At 36.3% G+C, this 24777-nt stretch overlaps 1 protein-coding gene across 5 annotated transcripts in view; it reads left to right on the top strand.

The window, feature by feature from the left end:
- Positions 1 to 24777, top strand: part of LOC134540247 (zinc finger CCCH domain-containing protein 18-like) — a 173137-nt gene that overhangs the window by 67722 nt on the left and 80638 nt on the right. For all 5 annotated transcript variants that reach the window (XM_063382899.1, XM_063382872.1, XM_063382909.1 and 2 more), the window contains exons 6-8: positions 13052 to 13363; positions 14869 to 15024; positions 21008 to 21255. In XM_063382899.1, the coding sequence (XP_063238969.1) occupies positions 13052 to 13363; positions 14869 to 15024; positions 21008 to 21255 (716 nt within the window). The remainder of the gene's footprint in view (positions 1 to 13051; positions 13364 to 14868; positions 15025 to 21007; positions 21256 to 24777) is intronic.

Genomic DNA, 24777 nt, shown 5'->3' with positions numbered 1-24777 from the left:
GCATTGTTACACGAAAGACCATTGCAGTGTTCACACATAGCTGAGCAATGTAAACCTGTTTTTCGACATCCGCAATAGTTCCCACATGCAGATTTACATGAACATGAGACTATGTGCAACAGATCGTTTGGTGCAAAAGGCTTAGATGTGGTAATTGGCTTAAGTACGTTTCTCTCGCCTCCAGCTTCTCTTACACACTTATCCAAATTAATAAATGGAAGAGCCATGACATGTTGAGTCACATTTTTCCCTTCTGCTGTTAATGAGGTTCATGAAACCATTCCATCCTGGTTGGACATTCATTCCAGAAAGCCAAATTGTTTTTAGAGGAAACATGGTTGCTACTGTGAAGTCTGAAATTTTCAGCTCAGGTTTTAATTCGTTGTAGTCTTTCACATTAATGCTACTAAGTCCGTTGTGGGCTTTTTTCTTTGGGTAAGATTGTATCCTAATGCATTCTGGATTAAATGTTCCAGATGATTTCCTTGCAACCTTTACTTGAGTTTCAACACTAGAATCTGGGGTAATAGTTTAGACCCCGCCCATTGCATGAAATGTGTTAACGCCATCCAGTGTTCGAACACTGACATCAGCATTATCAAAATCATGCTGTATGAAAGCATCTTCATTGACATTTAGTGATCCTGAATTTATGAGAGCATTAATGTACATGGAAGCTTCGTAATAGGATGCACAAATACCCATAGAAGATAGTATGTTGATAAGATGCTTAGATCCATATAAACGATGTAGTGTCAGAGCTAAGCCAATGTGAAGTGGTAACAAATGATCTGGGTCTTACAGCTGATATAATAGCATTTGTATATGACTACACATTTTCTGTCTACCATTTCAAACTCTGAAACGTTTTTCTTTTTCGTAACTCTTTGTGTGAAAGCTGCTAAGGTATTTGGTATTAAATGTTCTTTTCCACATGTAATGTCATTGGTACCTGGATATGTTTTGAATATCTTCTTTAATAATGTCAGCTGTAGCCAATACAATCCTAAGTTTTTCCGTTTCTAGGTTCCTATCTCTTTCTTTGTACCAGGTCTCAATAATTTTATGGATAGTATCAGACAAACACACAATGTTCTTTCTACCTGAAACATTAGATATCATAATGCGTTCTTTAAAGTGTTCTAGAAAAAGATTTTTCAGGTGTTTGTCGGAATGTGTATCTTTTTTTTTGCCTAAAATGCATGCCATTATATCTTGCAACTCTTGAATTTAATATTCGCATTCATCGCTTTGTTCAATGTAACTGCACAACATTAAAAAAGATTCTTTATCCGTCATCGGTCTGCCTACAAATCCTTCACTTTGGTTTGTCTTTGAAAAAGTGTCATGCCCGTTTTTATGGTATCTTGCTTCTGGGTCTACAAGGTCACTTACATTTAAAATGCGTGCTTTCACTTGATCTCCCCATTCATCTCTGTAACAAACTATCTTTAATTTCTAATGTTGCTACCATACGAACTTTTTTCCTACGATACAAAGCAATCTTAGAATCGACAATTGCCTCTTCCCCACAAAAAATGCAATCTTTTTTGTAGTCAAAATTATTTCCTACACTTCGCAAAACAGGCGATAATGTTGAAGGAATGCATACAGTAGGACTTAGTGATGATGTAGTTGCAGCTTTAATACTTGATGGTCTCATATAGTTTTGCCTACACGATTTGTGTACTCGAACACTTGATTTCCTTTCAAGTTCTTGTGGAGTCAATCCTTTCGTAGAATGCTTGCTTCTGTTATTGTCTTCAACCCTTTTGTAACAACCACAGTATCTCCTTCCGTATCTTTACCGCATAGAATACAAAGTAAACTTAAATGTTCCATTTCAATTATGGTTAGTATTAATTCTTGTTATAACATGGTAGGTAGATTCAATCCTGAAACATACGAAGACGTAATTACTTATCACTTAGAAAGTTGTTGATTTACAATTTTCGAATAGTAAAAAGTTACCATAGACTGACATGCGCATTTTAATAGTATACTTATTTACTTAAAATGTAAGTTTGGTATTCTGAAGAACCATAAAAACATTACGATAAATAGTCACGATGTTGAATTGAATCAGTTTATAATTACATTTCCAAAAATATTTTACTACAAATCTCACACAAATATGTAAAAATATTTAAGTTATATGATTTATTAATTTCCTGAACTTCAAACAGAGTGTATTGACACACACATAAATAGGCATAACGGTGTTTGATATTTGTGTTGCAATAGAAATTACATTTACATTATACAAATTTAAAAAGTAAGAAAACTGCAATAAAGCCGACATATAGTCTTCTGTGTAAAAATATTTTATAATATGTCCTGGTGGATCTTAATACGTGAAGCATCTACAATCGATGCTAATATGCGAATGAAGCAGGGCCGGAGTGCTAGGGTGGGGGATAGCACAAGGCTCCGAAGAAGGGGGGAAAAAATCGACAGCCGACCATGCAGTGGTACAAATAAAAAAAAAGAGTGGTCCTAACCGGGAACCAAACCCAAATCGTCTTGGTAGGAGAACAGCACTATAACCACTGAATAGCAACAGCCCACGGGAAGAAGTGGTTTTTTATTATTACAATAATACTTAGCTTTTGTTATTGAAAATTTTCTTACCTTCTTAGATTTGCAAGAAGCTGTTGCAAAATTTCTTCAGTTATCAAAAATTAACATTTAATTAAAATTAGTACTTCACGTTATTATGTGACGTAGAGTAAGCGGAAGTTTTAGAAAATCACGCACATACACGCTAGAACGTTACCGCACACTTCAAATCCACTCCAAGAACTAGCCTCTGGAAGACGGGCTACTCAAGGCAGTAAACATTTCTTAATAAATTTATGGTCGGGGGTGGTTAGGGACATTTCCAAGACTCAAAACGCCAGCTCCCACGTTCTTGATTGTTAGCCTGTTGTTTAGCCTCCTGAGGCCATCCACTGCAGCACGCACCAAGGGTAGAACAAAATGGAGCGCCTTCCTCGCATAATCTAGTGTTATACACATGTTATCGTCATCCAAAATAAGAAAAATTAATACCGTTGGAAAGCTAAAGAATCATTCTACACTTTTTATCTTAAGAGATTCGTGAAATTGTCCCAAATTAAAATTTTAAACTTAAATATTCTTAACAAACTTAACATAAAATTGTAAAAATTGTCATTCCTCAGCTAATATCTAGTTAACTGCTAATCTTAGAACAAAACTATATATAACTTTATTGTAGATAATAGTATAAGGAATGAAACAATATATAGAAAATTTGACTGCGATAAATAACAACAGAGTTATGAAGGGTAATCCAGACTTGCCAACCTTTACGATTTTTTCGTAAAATGTACGAAAATCACGTCCGTTTTACGATTGTACGAGGATGTCTGCATTTTTTACGAATTTTAAGTACGAGACGTTTATTAGAACATGTATTTTCCGTCTGCCTTAAATGTTTTATTGTATGGTTTGTGAAAGTTGTTGCCATGTGTTGTTGCTGTGGAAACGAGTGCGGTAATTGTTATATTATTGGTCGAAGGCCAGTGAACCACGTAATTTGTTGTTCGATTGTATATCTTTCCTTATTAGCCGCCTGAGTTACATTGATGCGCTTACAACCAATCACGAACCAGTTTAAATAGCATGTTTTTAGTTTGGCAAGATGGTGTCGTGCATAAGCGTATGTTGTGATTCTTCAGTTAAAGTTGAGCCAATTTTGATTTTGTTTATTACAGGTTAGGAAACAAATTTATTGCAGGTTTTTAATAAAAACGTTATGTGCACAATTAACGGAAGTGGAATCAAGTGAAGAAGAAAATGCCCCCGAAATGTGATACACATTATTCTCAGGCATTTCGTGATACGTACACGCGGGATTTTCTGTGTATTCTTAAATCAAGCAATTTCGCATTTTTTCAGTGTGTAGATGCGAAATCAACATTGGGCACGGCGGAAGATATGACATCAATCTCCACGTAAACTGTTCAAAACATCTCGCAAATGTTAAAAGTGTCGCAGTTAGTTAAAATGTTAGTGATTATTTCGCTAAAAATAACAGCACGGACAATGCTGTAATACGTGCAGAATGTATGTTTACAAACTTTTTGGTTGAACATAATATTACTTTAAATGTTATTCAGAAAAATGTTTTCAAATTCTGAAGTAGCAAAAAAATTGGTTGCGCAAGAACAAAGTCGACGGCTATCGTTAAAGGAAAGGCAACAGATGCAACTATAAAATTGTTTGTAATTTACAAACTGTGGCATTTTCAGTTGCGGCCGACGGCAGCAATGACTCTGAATCCAAATTATATCCACTAGTAGTAAAATTTTGTGATGCAATTTTGAAAATGATAGTGTCAAGGTTGCTTGCATTACCAGTACTCCAGGGATATTATACTGGAAGTTAACTGATACCAGTGTATATTGTAACAAAGGTACACTCTGTTTATTTGTAGGGTACCACAAGGAACAAAGTTTTTTCTTTGATGTGATACTAAGCAAAAATGTTTCCATAATGGTAAATAATGAGAATGATTGTTGGTCTGCAATGTTAATGTATGTTAAAACGATTACATAATTTTGATTACTAGAAAAAAAAAATGTGATATCATGAAAGTTTATTAATTTTTCAATTGCCGCGAGCAGTTTACGCGTGTTATATTATTTTTTATGTATTTTACTAATTGAGGGTTTCAAAAGTTGGCAAGTCTGGTAATCCAAATGCTTGCAAATCGGATGTTTAAGGGTGGATAGGGGGGGAAGCACAGAGGGGAGGGGTGGGGACTTTTGGGAAAATATACCTCTAGTTAGGTCCTAACACTTGCGAAAATATCAGCTTGTCTCTAATTTTTCCCGACATAAAACCTTCTTTTCCTGGGCTATATCTCTTACGCACACTTGAAGCACCTAATACTTCGGCACGGGACCGGGTCGGCAATAGACGCGCGCGTAGATGCTATCAGGTGATGCGCGCAGTTTACCGGTATTGGCTAGCGTGGACAGTCTAGAGGGGTGGTATCTATTTTTAGCCGTCTTTTGTATGCCTGCCTGCTTATAGTACAGCGCTCGCCAAGATAAATTTGAACACATAGCGCCCAACAAAGTGTAACAGACTTGTTATTCAGCTGATTTTACTCAAATTTTCGACTTTCTCTGCTCAAATTTTTCACGGTTTCTCAAAAAACGGTCGTATAAAGGGAATGGACGCATCAGAGGGGGGTCGTATTGGCGGGATTCTACTGTATTTTGGTCGGTTTCTTACTGATTAATGCTACTTTCCCCATGTAATATTCTATCTTCCACATGGATTGAGCAAGTGTTGGTTCTGTTGCATCTGGTTCAGGTTCACATTCTTCGACATGTGAAGAACAATAATCATCAACAGTCAGTGTTTCATATGAAAGATGATCATTCACTTTGGTGAATTTTATATATATGGAATTAAAATGAAGAGCACTTTGTAGGGTTGCCTACTCTTTAGCTCTTGGAGTGTGAAGTTCAGCTTTAAGTATGTTTGCCTCTGTGTTTACATGATATTTTGAAAACTGAGCCTTGCTGAAACGGTAATTGTTGCCTGCTGAACTGAATCCCACGAAGCAGCCAACATAAGTGTATTTTCCAGTAAATTTAACTTCTGGATTAGCATTTCATTTTGGAAATATTGAATCACTTTTCAGTAAAACCACTTCTTGATGCTTTCATCCAACGACTGAGGACTCTACGTGGTTTTTGCGGGCAAAACTAAACTTTGATATTTCTCAATAGCACGTCTGTAGGATGTGCAGCACTGTGGTCTAAAAAGAGCAAGATAGTATTTCTATTCTTCGCTCCCATTTTTTTTGTCAAGAAACTACATATTCCTGGAAAATATTGAAGTCCAGGCATTTTTATAGTGGTTCAGGGTGTCTACCAAACGGGAAAAACGGGAATTGTACAGGAATTATACTGCCCGGGAAAAATACGGGGATTGTGCGGGAATTTATCCCGATGTCCGGGAACTTTTGACTTTTCCCCGCCCGTCAACAACATTTATATATTAATATTAAAAAGCGAATATTTTACTGCAACACAATCGTGAATCGTGTGATTATTGCTTCTCTACAATATACTGGTGCTTTATTGCAGTGCTGAATGCAGACGATGGGATCAACCAACACAAGTTGCCGCTTAATCGTGATAACCACTTGCGTAAGGCGCGTGGACTCGCCCAGTTTTTTTTTTGTTACTGTGGTCGTTCGTTAATGGTCGTTCCCGCTCATGCTTAAATTTTAATCCAGTTTATTTTTGCGTGTTGTATAGTGTGGTTATTGTTAAAGTTTGTCTGGGTGGTAAGTAATAATAATAAAATGCATATTTGTGTGTGTGCAGAAGTTATTTGTGATAAATCTTTTTGTTAAAAAATTGTTTTCGTTTCGTGAACATCGGAAGAAAGTAGACAACATACCTGCAAAATATATCGTATTTGCCGGCGTATAATGCAAGAATTTTATGCTGATTTCAGTGGTAACGAATCAAAAATCTTATTATATGCAGTGTCGTATTATTTTTGTATACAAGCGACCATCATCACGTGTGTATAAAAATTAAGCGCGTATGACAAAGTTAATTGCGCCGGCTGGCGACAGCTGCAAGCTAGTCTTGCTCTGTGTGAGTATACATCCACCCCTCGAAGTAATGCTGCTCGATTAGCGCCAATTAATTAGGGCTCTTTTTGAAGTAGCGTTCTTTTTCGTCCACAAAATTTTTTAATTTACACGCACACATAATGGCAACGGCACTCTTGTATCAAACACAATGCAACATAATAAATCTCGGCAATTTTATATTTTTAATAAAAAAATAATTTAAAAAAATGTAAATTTTCACTTTTCCGTAATAGTTATTAAATTTTTGATGCCTGTTTTATTATGTCTAGTTAAAAAAAGTTTTACAAGCAATAAAATTACGTTAATATATTCGTGGATCGTGTTTATACAGCCATGTTTATGCTACTACTTCCATCTGGCGAGAAAGGTGAGAAGCTTTCGAGGTCAGTTAATCTCATGCATGCCAGGTTGCGCTAGTTGAAGTTGACAGCACATTACGTTTCCAGGAAAAAAAAACTTTTTGACGTGACGTCTAATAAATCGATGAACGCCGGCTGCACACATGAAAAAGTGTCCCGTTACGCACATTTTTCCATTACGCTGTGTCCCGTTACGCTTATTGTACGCTTGCGCCGCATCTATCTCTGTTCCACTCGACTGTTTATAAAGTGAAGTGAAAAGCTATTATTCCTTTATTATTAAAATAAAAATTATTCAATTTTATTCATAAAAGTATGCAATCATTTCATCAATGTTTTGTTATGACGTCACGTTAAACTATCGTCCGTAAACCGACTTTACCGACAACCAATTTTTAAACAGGATAAATTTGGAGTATGGTACAATAAACATACATATTTCAAAGGCGGTAAAAGCAATTATTTGGTTTAACATGCTCTCTTTTATGTTAAAAACGAATTTGATTAGCGCTGTTTTGATTAGTGCTCCATTTTTCTTTGGATGAATTACCGTGTTACTTCGAGGGGCGGGTGTACTGTACTCTGTTGGACAGGAACTTGGTTGGCAAAATTTGCATTTGGCAAGTGGTATATCGCGCGCAATGTCATGCGAGTCACATGCATCTTTCTAAAACAGCGCTGCTGCCACGATTGTTTTGGGTGCGTGTAGTTTATTTATTATTTTATTTTCATCCATTTGACCATACAGACATTTGTACAAATTGTATAGGACACGTCAACAAATATAAGTTAATACACAAACAGTATAAGTTAAATATACCAAAAATACAGACATGGGAAACTAAAATAATAACAACAAAACTAGTACAGGTATATATATACAGCCTCTAAAGATAAAAGTCCAAAATTTGACAGTTGCCATGTGGCAAAGTTTGGCTGCAGTGCAAAGTAACCTAGAATGAGCTAAATTTTATCAACATAAAGTTAGGCCTAACTTTTCTGTGACAAATTTTCTTGAAATCCAAGTTTTTGGTCAAAATATTTTTTGTGAACTTTTTTTTGTACAATTGTTTTTAACATAGATATTATTCTAATTAGTGATAGTGTAAGCTGTAAATGTACATGAACTCTTTTATTAGTGTACGGTAATGTACGGGAATTGTACAGGAATTCTGTGACCAAACATGGGTAGACACCCTGTGGTTGTATATCTATAGAAGTGATCAAACATTTAAAAAAAAATTTTGGCTTGGATGATTTGTCAGTTACTAATTGAGGTAACTTCTATGTTCCATCCATATTTGCCCCTAAAAGAACAGTTACTCTCTCTTTGCTTTGTTTCCAGCCGCTGCAATTATTGCTCTTGAAAGACAATTTTTTGTCAGGTAACATATTGTAAAAAAAGCCACATTCATCCAAAATGAATGTGTTTTTTCATCCTACTATTACAACATGCTAGGAAATACCTTGTCTTCCTCTGGTCAATTTTTCATTTATCAGTGCTTGCAGATTCTCCACAGACAGCACGATACACTATTCCAGTTCTTTCGAAGAAGTCTATGCACCCATTTGTATCTTTGAACTCATAATTACCTAACCTTAAAGCAATTTATTCTGTCTTCTCTCTCAGTTCATTGCCATTGATTAGTAGGTACAATCAATACTCAAACTTGCTCAATACAAGTCAACAATTTTTCTTTAACTTTGTCGTGCTTCCTTTTTTTCTTTTTTCTTTCTTTCTTCTTCTTCTTCTCAAACACACTGCCACATTTTTTCTAAAATTGTCACATAATTTGTGATGGAGTTTAAGTTTAAACACCTATGTCCAATTCCTTTGCCACTTGAATACATGTTTTCTGTTGATTCCTATATACAAATGAAATGAAATAAAATAAAATTTTCAGCAATAGAAAATGCCTAATTTTTTGTGTCATCACAGAATGTATTGTAAACTAAAATATTATAGACTAACGTATGAACCTTCAATATATGGAATACATAGCTTTAGCAAGCACTAACATATAACGCTAATGTTCTGGTGCAATTCCATTTTGTTTTCATATAAAAACTGTTACAGTTAGTTACATACAAAAATAAAAAGATGTTAAGTGCCGATTGTAGTTTTTGTTTTATTTTCAATTTAGAATGTTGCACAGACGAAGCCAATCACTTTCAGTAATTTTGTTCATTCACTCAACACACACATTCGCCTGTCGAAAAATGCTCGCAGCCCAGGCGATGGGAATTAACAAAAAAAAAAAAATGTAGTTTAAGTCCTTCAGTAAAATCTTACTGTAAGTACACGAAAATAGTGCGACCTCGAACAGGGCTGCACCCAGCGAAACCAAAATTCGCCACGAGCCAAACGCAGACGAAGGTGATCACAATTTCTAATTAATGTCCAAATGAAATAAAAAAATTAGGTTTACTTAATACTCGGCATGGCTCTGACCACCAACGTTAAATTATCTATCACGAAATTTACCTCATTTTTGGCGAAAAGCCACCAAACGTGACCTACTGGTGCAGCGATCGACGGACGACTGGTGAACTCATGACACCGTATCCTCCACGCAGGGAGGAGAAGTCACATGACCTCACCGACCAATCACACGCACGCTTCATTCACACTTACAGATACAAGCCAATAAGAACACAGCTAAGATACAATGAAAATGATTTTCGTACGTAGAAACAGGGACTTCCCATTCTCGTTCTCTCTCCCACACCGTGAGACAGCAGTTATTACACAGTTCCCACGACCAGTGGGGAATTCCAGCTTTTGTCTCTGTTGGCAGGGAATCACTGTTTCTTTCTCACTCGCACTTACAGGCCTCATATGCCTCTCTCTTTTTACACCTCACCCCAGACACAGTCTCTTGTTCTAGAATTATTATGCAACATGTTAATGAAATTTAAGAACAGCAATCATAATACAAATTACTTTACAAACTTTAACTTATTTAGCAAAACCTGAAAAAGTAGGCCAAAACAGGCAAAAATCTAGTACAGCGACTTATTTGTGAATAATTACATAAAAAATACTAATGATTTAAAATGTCTGTTAAAATACCAGGGACATTCTTAAAAAACATAGCACGTGCAAATAACATATATTAATATCCATAACGTCTGATTATACTGTTTCATAACATATACACCACTCAAAAAACATTGACTTATTAATACTTACATATACAAAAAAGAAGTTTAAAAGAAAAATATTTAGCTAGGAGGGCAGGGGTCTTGTAACGTTACAAAACCTAGTTGAATTTTTAACTTTGGTATAACTGCAGTTGTATTATGTTGGTATAACGGTGATTGTTAACAAAAATGCAAGGGAAATATAAAATATTCAATTAGGATGGGATAAGTGTTATATCAGAGGGGTTTAAAATTTTGGTTTTGCATTTATTGAATTATAGAAACTAAAACAAACTGTATTAACTGGAAACACATGATTCATGAAACGTTATACATGAGTTGTAAATACATTGTTCTTATCGGGAAAATGCTGGTAATTGTAAAATATGACATTATAAGCAGGTATTAATCATTATAGTACACTCCCTATTTAACGCGGTTGTCGGGGGACATAACTTTTACCCGCGTTGTTGCATAACCGCGATGTTTCGATGTGACCAAGGTCAAAAGGCATAAAACACCGCCTGTGTTCTAATAGGTCGGCAAGCACGCACAGTATAGACGGCCCGCCGTTGTGCGGACTTTGCATCCGCAGTTTTCACTAAACGCGGGTGAAAAAATAAAAATAATAAATTTTAAAGATAAATATTAAATGTTGAATTGTTTTTATTTTTCCGCATGCCGCGCACAGTTTGTCGCACGGCCTACGAGCGCGCCACACGCCGCCATACACACGTGCGGCACACAAGCTGCTGCCAGTCTCGTGGTGTCAGCCACTGTATCTGCTTCGTCAGTGTCCGTAACAAAGTAAGTGCAGTGTGTGCGGTTACACACGATTCTGTGGTCGAAGTCTTCTAAAAAGAAAGGCCGTAGTGATACTTCAAACCGAATATGAATCGCAAAGTACCGAGTTTGATTAACAAAATAAAAATTCTATATTTACTTACAGATAGCTTGTCTTTTGCAGAAGTAGGCCGCAGATACAGGAAAAAAACTATTCTAGCATTCGTACAATAAAAAATAAAGAATCGTCTATCGTGTCAAGTCGTTAAACTTTATTATCCATGCTTACAGTAAATTATAAATGGTCACGTGTGGGAAACAAAAATTGCGCCAATTTAATTTTAGCGCAATCAGTGACGCCGTATTAAAAACCGTGTTAAACTATGTCTTTACTTATTTCACCAAACACTGTGTCGAGTTGCTGAGTGTGTGTTTCTCGGATCGGCAAGTGTTATATTCCCCAGCCTCTGGTTAAAGGTCGGGAGACCGCTACACATGAACATTTCCGGGAATTGTTTACTACCTCACGGCAAAAGTGGTACAGTATGGTTCACGTAAGTATTGGACCACTGGGAATTCCTGGGCAAAGATTAAAAATACGCTAGCTGATTTACTTTACCATTTAATGTTAAAACATTATACCAAAGTAAAAAGATGAACGTGTATAATACAATGAATTACCCAATAATATAACGTCTGTAGGTTTAAGTTGTAACAAAACATTTATATACAGATGTACCAATTATGATTCTGGAGTGGAATTTTAAACACCGGACTACCTGATTTTGCCTTGTACGCAGGGACGCTGCTCAGTCAAGTGACTCATGCTCTGCCTGTGTGCTGCGTGAACACATTCCCTCCCCCACTCCCCCTCTCCATGTTTCTGCCCGCTCTAATCTCTACCTCTCTCCATATTCTCGGCTCGCCTCTCCCTACCCAGCGCTTGCCGACAACCAAGCCTATCCAACATCAATCCCCAGCCGAGTCACGCTGGATAATGTCGCTGGACGGTGGGCTTTATCAGGTCCCCTGTCCGATGCTTCATTTGTGAGATAAAGCGACATTAAGAACTAGTCTTTCAGAAAATATCACTGGGCTGGATTGGACCATAATTTGAAAACACTACAAGATAGAGGAATAATGTACGGAGATATCTTGTTTAGAATTTCACTGCGGACATTTTCTACGCCTAGGCTTTTTTCTGCCCGATTCTTAGTTTGTTAGTTACAACGCAAAATTATCCTAATCGGCTATCAACCATTTATTCCATTATTATTCATTTCTGACTGGGGGACATGGTTTGACCCGCGATATACCCGATTCCGCGATCAATCGGGGCGCGATATACCGGGAGTTTACTGTAGTTGGGAACATATAACCAACCATGTTCTACTGTACATGAAATGTGTAAAAACGGAAGAAATTAGGGAAAATGTTAATGGTCAAGGAAATTAGGGAAAATAAGGGAAATTGCAAAAAGACAGAGAAATATCTTTTTAAAGGAAAAAAAAAACCAAAAGTATGTGCTATACAGAAATATGATATGCAGTGGTATAGTTCTGTTGCAGAAACACCCCGGACCATTCAAGAGCAGTTTAAATTTCTGTAAGCATTTGCTGTTATAGTTTATACAAGTCCCCATAGCTTCTTTTGGGAAAAATCATATAAAACATCAATTTACTTGCTAAACTTTGATAGCATAGAAATCAATAGATATAACACCTTCTATGGCCCCAACAATTATAAAAATAAAGGGGAAAGTTGTCATTAAGTGTGAAATGTCAGTGTAAATCATCACATCAAGTCTGGAAAACTGAGAAAATGTCATAGTTCCTAGCTTGTGTAAACAAGATTTATTTATCACAATTACTGTCTGGGCTAGAAATCATATAAACTTAAAAGTTGATACTGCTAATTTCAGATCTTTGAAAAATATTAGACTATTTTAAAACCTTTTTTGAACTGTCCTAAATGCAAAGAAAATATGTTTTTGGGTCATTTTAATTTTCAGAAATATAGTACACTCTGCTTTTAGTGGTGTATTCAGAATGAGGTAATGCCCTTGAATAGATAAATGCGAGAGCGGGAATGGTGAATGTAGCTGTTGTTACGACAGGAAAGCGGCAGAGCCAGATGGGAAGTACGTGCGGGAAGGCAGTGTGTTTGAGGAGTACCCCACGGAGCACCCATACTACCACCAGCACAGCCGAGGCGACTACTGGCGTCGGGTGCAGTATGAACCCAGCGGAGGGGATTCACGCTCCGCAGCGCGCGTGGAATCATCTGACTACCGCAGCAGTTCCAAGTACCGCCGCTCTCCTTCTGACCACTACTATGACAAGTACGAAAAGAAGAAGAAGTCTTCATCTTTGCACTCCACCCGTGAGGTTATCATGCAACGAGTAGAGAAGCCATGGCGGGAGGACAGGTAGGCATCATCTGTAGAATTCTTCCTTTACTTTGTCTCTAGCTATGGCAAATATTACCATTTTTTCTCGCATTATCTTCGCACATTTTATTCTAAAATCAAGTTTGAAAAGTAGGGGTGGGACGATTATGCGGGGAAAAAAATTTGCTAGGTAAAGTTATTCATAAAAAAAACCAGTTCATGGAAAGTATGTTTATTTAAAAAAAAAGGAAGAGTATACAAGAGCACACCAAACATTTATATTAATAATTCATTAAACAAAAACCTTTCTTCAACTTTAAATAGAAAAACCGAACTGTAACACCAACGCAAGCCACTGGAATCTGTGACGTGAACTAACACGTAACTTGCCACAAAAGAATGCAGGCCGTCAAATGTAGTTAACTCGGCACCTGAAAAAGAGTGCGCGGAGCATGCAATCGGTGAGATATTGATATTCAACTATGTGCGCGTGCTCTATACAGGAAACAACATAATCAAACATGAATGATGCCAACTAGCGCTGGCTACATGTTCATAAGCGGTACATCGCGGCAACGCAGACAATCAGATAAAGGAAATAACGTTTAAAAACGTCTTTAAAAGAAAATTTACACGTCAGACAACTTTGTATTTCCATTAATTAAATAAGTGGTAATGTCAGAATAAATATTAGATTTCTACTTTAAAATACATTGTTTAATACGGAAAATATATCTACACCGGTACACCGCGGCGATGCAGACGATCAGGAAAAGATAACTTTTAAAAACGTCTTTAAAAGAAAATTTACCCGTCAGACAACTTCGTATTTCCGTTAGTTAAATAAGTAAGTGATAATATCCGAATAAATATTAGATTTCTACTTTAAATTACATCGTTTTATACGGTAAAGATACCTACACAAAGCGCTCTGCATCTAATAGCGGGACCAAAAAAAAACATTCGACGTTTATGCAAGAAGTTTTTTTATCCCAATTTTGATGGCCAAAAATATAGGTGCTATGATTATGCAACTGCGACGATTAGGCTATAAAAGAGGGTGTATAATCATTTTATTAGAAAAATCAGGAAAACATATGGAAACTAACACAAGTAACATAATATTTAACATTAAATTTTTGTATCAGGTTCTAAACTACGGTGGATTTTAGAATTTTTAGTACTTTTCTTTGAACTGAAACATTAATTTGGGAGGAACCTGCTTCTAATTTTGTTAGCCAGCCTGGTTTTGATTTTCAATGGTTTCTTGGAAAATCTCCTGGCCAAACTGTACCATTGGCTGTTAAGTCCTTTTTAAGTTGCATCCCACCTCTAATAATAATACTGTGTACAGTCTTGAAGCTATATATATAAATCATATTTTAATACTTTCTCTAGGTTATACAAATTTATGGAATTGTATCTAATGAGACTAGCTTCTCAATCCGTTAGCATTCCTGTGCTCTGTTTTTGCTCTGGAGTGGTGGTCGTGTTACAGGAGCACATATGCCCTGCTGTTGTGTAATTATTTTGTTGGTTCGCAGGTATACTGAGACCACGACGACGTCATCACACCGCGCTCGTGGCGATGAATGGGCTGATCCGTGGATGCGCTCCAAGTCCCCTACTGGCCGCAAAGGAACCTCATCTAGACCAACCCGCAAGTCGTACTCCTCTGGATCATCGTATTCTTCAACCTCGTAATAATTATATTTAACTTACTTTTAATATTTAGTTTTCTTTACATTTGCTCAATTTTCAATTCACATTTCATTAATTTATTCTTTATTCAATAGTTCTTTGAAACTATCATGTTATATGTCTCTACAATTTATATATTTTGTATAGGGGTGTGAAATACATAACGTTATATGTCTCTACAATTTATAGATTTTGTATAGGGGTGTGAAATACATAACATTATCATGTTGTTCACATTCTGGAAAGTAAGGGAAGTTAGAATTGCCAAGGAATTTACATGAAATCCAGAAAGAGTAATATAAATCCCTAAATGTTAGAAATTTGAGAGGGAAAATCTTATGCTCGTCTGTCACTACCCAGACTGTGGCATAATTTTTTTGTAATGGTGTAATAGTGCATTGTCATACACACTATAAAACGGCATATGCAAGGTTCTGTTTGAATTTTTTTTTTTTATTTTATAAAATTTTATGTCAGCTATGGGAATGGTAGATGCTGTATTTTTTTTTTTTTTTTTTTTTAGAAAATTGTAACATAGGTAAAATAATTTAAAAAAAAAAAAAAGAGAGAAATTTGAAATTTTGGTCATGTAAAGTCCCAGAAATGTTGGAAATCTGATAACAGATTTATATGGATACCCTGGTTACCAACAGTTTGTGGTTATGTTGACATGTTTATGTACCTTGCAAATTTTTGTGTGCGTGCCCTCTGCTTGTGTTTTGGAGAACTCTTCTTCATTGACATAAGTCTTGTTCTGTACTCTGCCGTGGTCATACGTCACGGTACTTTTCAGCATGTGAACATTGTTTGTACTTTTTTAAAATTCTTAATAGTGTTAAATGCCGAGCATTAATTATTTTGGAGAGATCAGTATTTCATACTTTGGCAATGTGCTCATTGGCTTGTCTGAATTTACTATCTAAAACAACTGTGAAACCTGCCACAGTTATTGATTTGATTTACAGTGGAACACCTGAATTACACTTTTCAAGGGGAAAACTGAAAATGGTGTTATTCGGGGGAAAGTGTAATTGAGGGGAAAGTAAAATTTTACTAAAAACTTCATGAAGATATGTATTATTCTTCAAGTCAACGCTTGCTGTTATAAAGTTTTACAACAATAACTATAGGTTTTATTTTTGTTTGCAATTAACTTGAGTAGTTAATGGCAATCTCAAAACTTATGTAAAAATATGTTATAGGCGTAACATTTAACAACTTGACCAGTCTCATCGGCACTAAATATGTCCTTAGGGTGATAACCCTTTAACACATCTGGCAAAATGTTTTTCCAGTGTTCAACTGTTTCCAGATCAACACTTTTGCTTTCACCGCAAACAGTATGGTACACAACATTATATCTCTTTTTGAACCGATCAATCCAACCATTTGAGGGAGTAAACTCAATGCCTAAGCGATCCGCAATCTGCGTTTCTTTTTCGCAAATCAACCTGCCGTCCACTGGAATGTTTGCCCGTGTACCATCAAACCACTCCTTAACTAAGCCGTCCAGTCCTTGGTATTTGGACACCACAGTTTTGATTTTTTTTGCCATTGGTCCACTTTGTTCTGCGGCATTTTCGATGGATGTTCGATTACGAACAATTGTGTTTAATGTAGACACGGGAATATCTAATGCATTGGCTAAGGCCACATGCGATCCAACGTGGTTGTCAAACTGACTCAAAATATTCAATTTTTGCTCAACTGTTAAAGCGTTTCTTTCACGACCACTCGCCATTGCACGAATATTGCGAAAATTTAATCACAAACGTGAATAAATTATCTGTAGAACGTGTCAATAAAGCATGAAAATTTACGTCAAGGTAAACAAAAATAAAGCCCAGAATCACTGGTACCAAACCAACACACGAACACAGCGGTTCGCAGTAGTGTTGCCAACATTTGCCAAGGAGCGAGAAACTGTACATGTATGTGCTACGCGGACGTGTTCCTTTCACTACATGGAACGATCTGAAGAAGGAAAAAATTTTGTAACAATAAAAGCACCCGAATTTCCATTTGCGACGTAGTGCACAACATGCATGTACGTAACAGAACAATACTCATACTCTGTTCGAGGAATCGATAGAATCAAAATGGAATATGTATTCGTACTACAGTTGCGGTTGGCAACACGTAACAACAAGCGCTTTATTCGATAACAACAACGGTGTATATAAAGGGAAGGCATTTGATTTTACCGTGTGATTAGCGGGAATTTAATCTATTGTAAACATAGGACAAATGGCGGGACCAGCAAAAAATGGTTTAATTGACGGGAAAACGCTATTCGTGGGAACATAATTGCCGGGTTCCACTGTATTTCATTTCCCGGGCAATTTTTTAGGACTCATTAGAAATTAGCTGACATATTAGACAAATGTAATTTTGTAACCTTAGGTTAATTTTAAAGCCATGTTTGAAACAGTGCCAGCTTAATGATACAGATTCTCCCATTAACTTACATACAGTAAACATTTCACACACAGAAAAAGAGTGTAATTAGTGGCAAAAATGCTCTCTGTGCCAAATTTGCCTAAAGAAAACTAGTTTTCTTCCTAACATTAATTTGGGTTAATGTTTACAAATTTTCATGTTACAATTTGATCAGAACAAATGTCGTTGAGCACTGTGATGCAAGTTGCATCATTTTTTCATAAGTAATAATAAGACTAGGCCTGTGCGATGTTCAAATTTTTGAATACAAATAGTTTATTATTAGTATTTACTTTGAATTAAAATACAATTCACTGTGAATATTCACGATAAACTTTCATAATAAGGAATATTCAATTACGTAGTAATGAATATTAGACGCAGCATACTTCATGAGTTTGTTTACCATTGTTTATTGATAAGTTTTTCATTTGTATGTAAATACCTAGTTTAAATGTGTTAATGGGATGTATAATCAAAAACATGAACAGTACTTGGAGATTTAAAGACTCAACAAGTATTCATAGTTATTTCACTACTGTGTTGTAAAACAGTAGTGGTAAATACCACATGGACGATTTAAACCACTCACTATTTATTGCATTTCAAACATGAAAATAAACTATTACAGTAAAACCTTTTTGTTGGGACCCCATTTATTGCGACCACCTCTCTATTACAACCCAATTTTGTGGAACCGTGAAAAAATTGCTGAAAATCCGAAGAAAATCGGACAAAATAAGTTTCTTGTGGTGAGTAGCTTGTTACTGCGTTTCTCTTGCCGAGTGCTGTACTGCTGTAGGCAGTGCATATCTAAAAATAGATACCACTTCCTGTCGACCGCTGTCAGCGCTTGACAACCCCCATCCCACGTTCCTTTGTGCCGGCAGGGTGCAGATAAAGGTTTTTGTGGCAACGTGTTTATATTTACCTTTTTGCGAGTTGTTAGGGTGGTACGCAGTTAAGGCAAAGTTACCTGCTGGATTTCTCTTGATTTTGATTACTATCGGTTGACGTTTGCTTAGTTTTTGAAGTCCGATTTGGTATATTTTCTGTTGATGACTTAAGCAGGATTTTTTTCCCCCCCGATTTTGTGTATTATGACTTAATAATTAAAATACCATTAAATATTAATTACTATTAATACAATGCAGGAAAAACCCTCCAGCCGCAGCGTGTGAACATGGTAGTCGGCCGCTCGCTCGCCCTTGCTCACCCTCTCCCCGTACCGTGCGCTGCACCTCGGATGCTGCTTGTACTTGTTAACAATCACGCTATCTGCTTCATTTTAACGAGAGTAAAAATACATTAAAACTGTCAGCAAATTGATAAAAGCTTTATGTGTCTGCAAAACAGGGCACAACACTGGCCTACCAGTTGTTTTCATTAAAAACGTGGCTAAAGAACTTGCATGGATCAGGCTGAAAACATCCGGCAATACGTGTAGGTTATAAGGAATCTTGTTATGAATTGAGATGTTTTGTTTTTCGAGTAGATATACACAGCGACCGACTAGATGCACGCCCGCCTCGACTTGTTTTAACTGCCGCAGCAATGTTTATTTTGACAGCTCAAGCAATTATCTTTTCCCGTGGGTTGATAGAAAAAGGTCGCTTCACCCAGCATAAAAAAAAGGCTACACCACTTATTCCCCAAGCAGGAAACACACAGGCTGCCGTCTGTCTCCCCCACATTTATCTTTCTTCTAACATTCCACGTCTCGCCTCTCGCGCGAGCAATAACGAAGCGACCACGCATTGGGCTGTTTTATGCTTTGTTTGGTGACGGCAGCTTGATTTTGTTCAGTATATTCCTTTTCATAGGACCCTTGCTATTAAAATACTTTTTTATTTAAGTTTGAAAGCTTGTAAATTCCTTGCCAGAGATGACTGAACTCGAACTTGGTGTGAAAAGAAACATATTTTGACATACTTTTTTTTGGGCGTGTTTGTTGGGGAGGGAGGGGTCCGAAAATATTTACAACGATCTTACCCTCCCTCACCGCTTTAGTGCCCCATTCATAATAGCCAAATTTTATTTTTCACTGAAGGTTTTTCTAAGGGGAGCGAAGTTGGGGTGTTATAAGGGAGGACACTAGATGGTTTGTGTGTATGGGAGGGATGAGCTAGCCTTGAAGAATGTGAACGAGGGAAGGGAGTGGTGAGCTTATGCGCCATGAAGCCGCTGCCGCCAGCCAGCCGGGCGAGCTTAGTGTGCGCCCACTCGCGTTGCAGAACCTACCGCTGCCATATTTTTAAAGGAAATGTCCCATTATTATTTTTTTATTATTCTTACATGAACATTATTGGAAGTATTAAAGCAGACACAAAAATTAGGTGTTTGTTAAAATTAACAGATTTTAATGATCTTTCATTTGGTTTTTTTTTTTCTATTTTTTTTTCTTCTTCTGATTTTCACATTTTGGTCAAAATGTACAATTTTTTGACGGTTCCCGAGAATGTATTCGTAAAATCACTGCTTTGTTAAATCCGGGGTTCCTGACATAGGGGTTCTAGTGTGTTTAACTACGTCAAGCAGAAAATGTACATGTAAACTAACCAGTAAAAATAAACTGTCTTTTGACATATTTTCTTTAGAGGTGGCCTGTAGGGCGACGGACTTGTCATGAAGGTTGAAGTGGGTTTAAAGCAAAGCCATCTAGCATTGTGAGTGACAGCATCCTGCCATTGTACGGCTGGTTTCTTAGCGAGTAGCGGTTTGTGAATGGGGGGGGGGGGGGGGGGGGGTTGAAATCAACTGAAAATTTCGGGAAACATCTATTACGACCCTATTCCTGGGAACTGAGGGGTCGTTTCAGAGAGGTTTGACTGTATCTTAGTTTCATCACACGTACTCTTTTCCCATTTTTTCCCCTTTGTATAGTTTACATGACGTGAAAATTTTTTTTGTCACTCCAATTTTCATTATTATATTTGAGTTCAGTATTTGTATTCTAGATTAATTTGGTATTCATATTTGTATTCAGTTTGAACGGGGGAAAAAAAAAAAACAACTAACATTTGCACAAGCCTAATGAATATTCTGATATGTAAGCCCTGCAAAATTTATTTTAACTGGAGAAAAAGTATTTACTATGTCTGAGAAACATAATAATTCTACTGAACTTAAAATGCTTAAAAAACCAATGCTTATAAATGCCATTAATTACATTCATAAATATTATTTTCAATCATCTTTATACATTAGTGAGTCTAGCATTTATCCTAAATTTTACTTCTGATAAAACATGCATATCTTACTTTGGTATTTTAACCGCTGTAGTATTAGTCAGATTATAATTTGGGTGTTTAATATAATTAGACTTTAAATGGATTTTGAAACCTTTTGTTCAATAAAATATTACTTCATTAAGTGTAGTAACTTAAAAAAAAATATATTCTATGCTTGTTTGAGGGTTGGAGTTAGGTGGTTGTGGTGATGGTCATACGCTTATTGCTATTGCTCCACATGTATTCCTTCCCTGGAAACCCTCATCCCTGGCCCTGAAGTAGGTCTTGTCTAACGAAGTGCTTCTCTTTGCAGCTCCAGCCGCAGCTCCAGCCGTTCCTCGTACAGTTCTTACAGTCGTGACTCCCACTCTCGCTCCCGCTCCAAATCCCTTTCTCACTCTCGTTCTCGATCCAGATCCCGCTCCCCTGCTGCGAGGCGGCGGAAACCCACCCGTCCCTTGGTGCCCACTGCACGCGCGGCCGTGGCCGCAGGGGAGGCAGCGGCGCAGACGTACCCCCGGGCTGGGAAGCTGGTGCCCGAGCTGCGCACGCTGACCAAGGGTGCGTTGGGTCTTATTGCTTGATCGATACCAATCGCTCTGTCATTATGAATTTAATCGCTTTACACATGCTGCGACAGGTATAATGCTTAGGTTTTTGTATAGTAGGCAACAAACTATGTGCTAGAGGTAAAGTTTTACACGGGAATGCAAGCTATGCATCTTGATGGGATCATACTGATTGGTCATGGTCATGGTGACAGTTATTTGTTCTGTTTATGGCTGGCAGGAGGGGAAGGAATGTGGGATGCAGAAGGGGTGTAAACAAGGATGATCGGAGGGGAGAGGAAGTAACATGGGTCAAGTACTTTTGTGTTAAGTAAAACTGAGAAAGTCCTATAAATAGTCATGAACCGTATAATTACTAGAGACATGAATTTGTTGGTGTTTTTAAACATTAAGAAGCGGTACTTTCATTCATAAAAGTCGATGGCATGTTTTCGATGTTTTCAATTTCACGACAAAACATTTTTTTAATAATTATAAACCACATTGTTTTTTACTGCATTATTCATGCTAATAGGCGGAAAGAGCAAAACTTAAAGATATATAAATATAACACTATAACCTATAACTAGAGTCAAGATTTTGTGGTGTTATTTTAAGACAAATTTCGGTGTAAAGAAATAAAGATTTCGGTGTTATGTGGTTTTATTTTTTTGCTCAATATACCCACGGCAAAATTTTCTTACTTTTCTGTACGACATGCAAATTTATTAAAACAAATATTAATAAACACTAAAACCTCATGATCTAATTACAATTAAGTTCATTTGCAAATTCATAGATATTTAAGTTAATTTGCAAATTCATAAATTTTAAATAACTACTAAAAATTTCACGACTTAATTCCAATCACATACACTACAAAATTACACAATTAAGCACTTCCAAAGTTACTATTAAGGCGGTTTTATTGAAATGCTATCATAGTTAAATTTTCCGCATTTTCTGGATTGAGACGTTGTCTTCTGTCACTAACTACCAGTGAGTACCTGGAAAATGAACGTTCTGCATCAACATTTGATGCTGGGAACCAGATTGCCCTTAAACTGGCTTCAGCAAATTCACTGTAGTCCCCTTTAAGGGAGCAAAGTACCTTTGCAACATCAATTTGGCTTGTTTCTGGCAATGAAAGTTCATCCTCAATTATTTTTTTGAAATCAACATGTATGAATGTATCAATGGGAAGATGGGAAACGGAAGGCAAGTTATGCAGAGACTTATGTAGGTTTGCATCTTCTATGCTAACCCTACTCACATTTCTTGGGTTGAACAGCAAATTAATGGCATTAAAGACTCTTAGACAAGGATGTCGTTTAACAGATGAGTTTTGCCTCAAACGCTTATGTTTCTCACTCGCGACATGTTTCACAAGCGTATCGCGTCTCTCGTCTAGCCTGCCGTTACAGAATTTGCACATTAAAATTTTATCACTGAAATAAAATCCTTCGCTGGAAAATTCTTTCGATCGGTTACTGGCAGAAACCTTCGTTTTAGGCATTATCAACAATTTTTAATCACATAGGAATAATTTAACCTCTAAATACGCTAAAACTTGCCGTGCTGGAAAGATCAAAACAATGGAGAATAGATGCGAATACAAACACATACCGAATACCAACATACGTACGTGAAAATTAATACTGACATAAACATGTACTATTTATTATTTACAATCGTTACGTTAAGCAGGGTTAATTTTATTTTTATACCCTTCGTACTTTATTTTAAATAAACAGTAAAAGCAATGCGCTTTAGTGTGTAATATTTTAATGATTAAAAACGTAATATTAGAAAAACATTTTGGACGTTTGTTATTTTTGTATTTACAGAAAGTGAACGGCGGCCATTGTATCATAGTTACCAACATCTTAAATAATTATTATGGTACACAAAATTACCGTTTAAAGAAAATATTACGTTAATTCCGAGACTTTATTTTAAAATCTATAATGAATCACCGTCGCATATAACATACCTATATGGCTCCTAGTTACTGTCAGAAATATTTGATTGTGCTGAAGATAGTGAATTGTTCTTACAAAATGGAAAAAAAAAAAAAAAAAAACGTAAATAATCAGGATAGACGAAATTTCGTGACATATCGCAGATTTCGCACAATTTCGTTTTATTTCGTGTTTTCAAGCGGTTTTCGGTGTTATTTCGTTTTATCGCGCATTACCATATAATCGTGCCTCTACCTATAACAAAAAAAAAATCATTAGAAGACCTTACATCCAACAAAGGTAAAAGCACTGAAATGTCTTAAAATTAGAGATGTACGAACCTGCAAATTTTCAAGTCGAGTCGAGTCGAATTTTACAATAATTAGTTCGAGTCGATTCGAGTTGAGTTTGTAGATCATAAATTCAAGTCGAGTCGATTCGAGTCTGAATTTTTATTTGAATCTTTGACACTTAAGTCGAGCTTGAATATTTACACTTTATTGCTAAGAGTCCTTAGATGGTTGTCTTGTTATATCATGGCCCACTTAATCAAATATATTTAAAATACAAGTATTAATACAAATAATTCATTTAGAATAAATTCTTAACTGATATAATACAATTCAATAATTGAGGTATAGAGCATAGAATAAAAGTATTTTCGGAATTTTTAAATTTTTTTTAACAAATATCGCCCAACTGTGAAAATTAAAAAATTCGATATCTCCTAAAGTATTTGGAATTTCTTATATCCGCCAGCTTTAATGAAAAGAGGAATTTAAAGAGCATATAATAAAAGTATTTTAAGATTTTTAACATTTTTTTTTCCGCAAATACCGCTCAACTACATATTTACCTGATTTTGAACCGAACGAGTTAGCTGCGGCCTGTAGCATTCACGAGTCAATAAAAAACATTGAATATAATTTAGGCTTGTTGGCGCGAAGGTTAGGGTAAGTTTCACACAATCATTAGAACATTTTTGAAAACTTTCACTTATGGGAAGTGTAAGGCCGTGCTACAATTGGCGCAACATTACAATAAACGTTCCCATAACAAGTATAATACATTTAAAGATTATTGCTACAACACTAACGCAGTTACGTTGCCGGCCAATCGCAAGCTGGCACTTCCAACCAATACATGCTTTTGTATTTGCATTGAATAGTTACACTTTATAAAATACTTTATATTTCATAATTAATTTTTAACTCGCCACTTAACTTTGATAGCAAACAATTATACAAAACGCAATTTTCGAGTCTCGGCCCATCACTACTTAAAATCATTGCATTTAAGACCTTTTTCATGTTAAAAATAACTGCAGGTAATATAAAATAATCACTGGTGGTGTTTCACTGTAAAATTGAATATATAAATAACTTAGTACAAAAGAGTCAAGTTAAAAACTTACAAACGGTACGGATACAGTGTTGATTTGCCTCTGTGTATCACTGTGTGCTCCTTTTCTCAAAGTAAACCTTGCTTAACAAGTCAAGGTTTTCTTGTTTCAAATTGTGGCGTTTATCAAAAAGTACATTGTTGTATGAAGAAAAAACCTCTCACAATCAACA

The sequence above is a fragment of the Bacillus rossius genome, chromosome 1 (genome assembly GCF_032445375.1).
Source record: "Bacillus rossius redtenbacheri isolate Brsri chromosome 1, Brsri_v3, whole genome shotgun sequence".
Lineage (NCBI taxonomy): Eukaryota > Metazoa > Arthropoda > Insecta > Phasmatodea > Bacillidae > Bacillus > Bacillus rossius.
The sequence above is the reverse complement of the archived record's forward strand: the minus strand, read 5'-3'. Positions and strand labels throughout refer to the sequence as shown.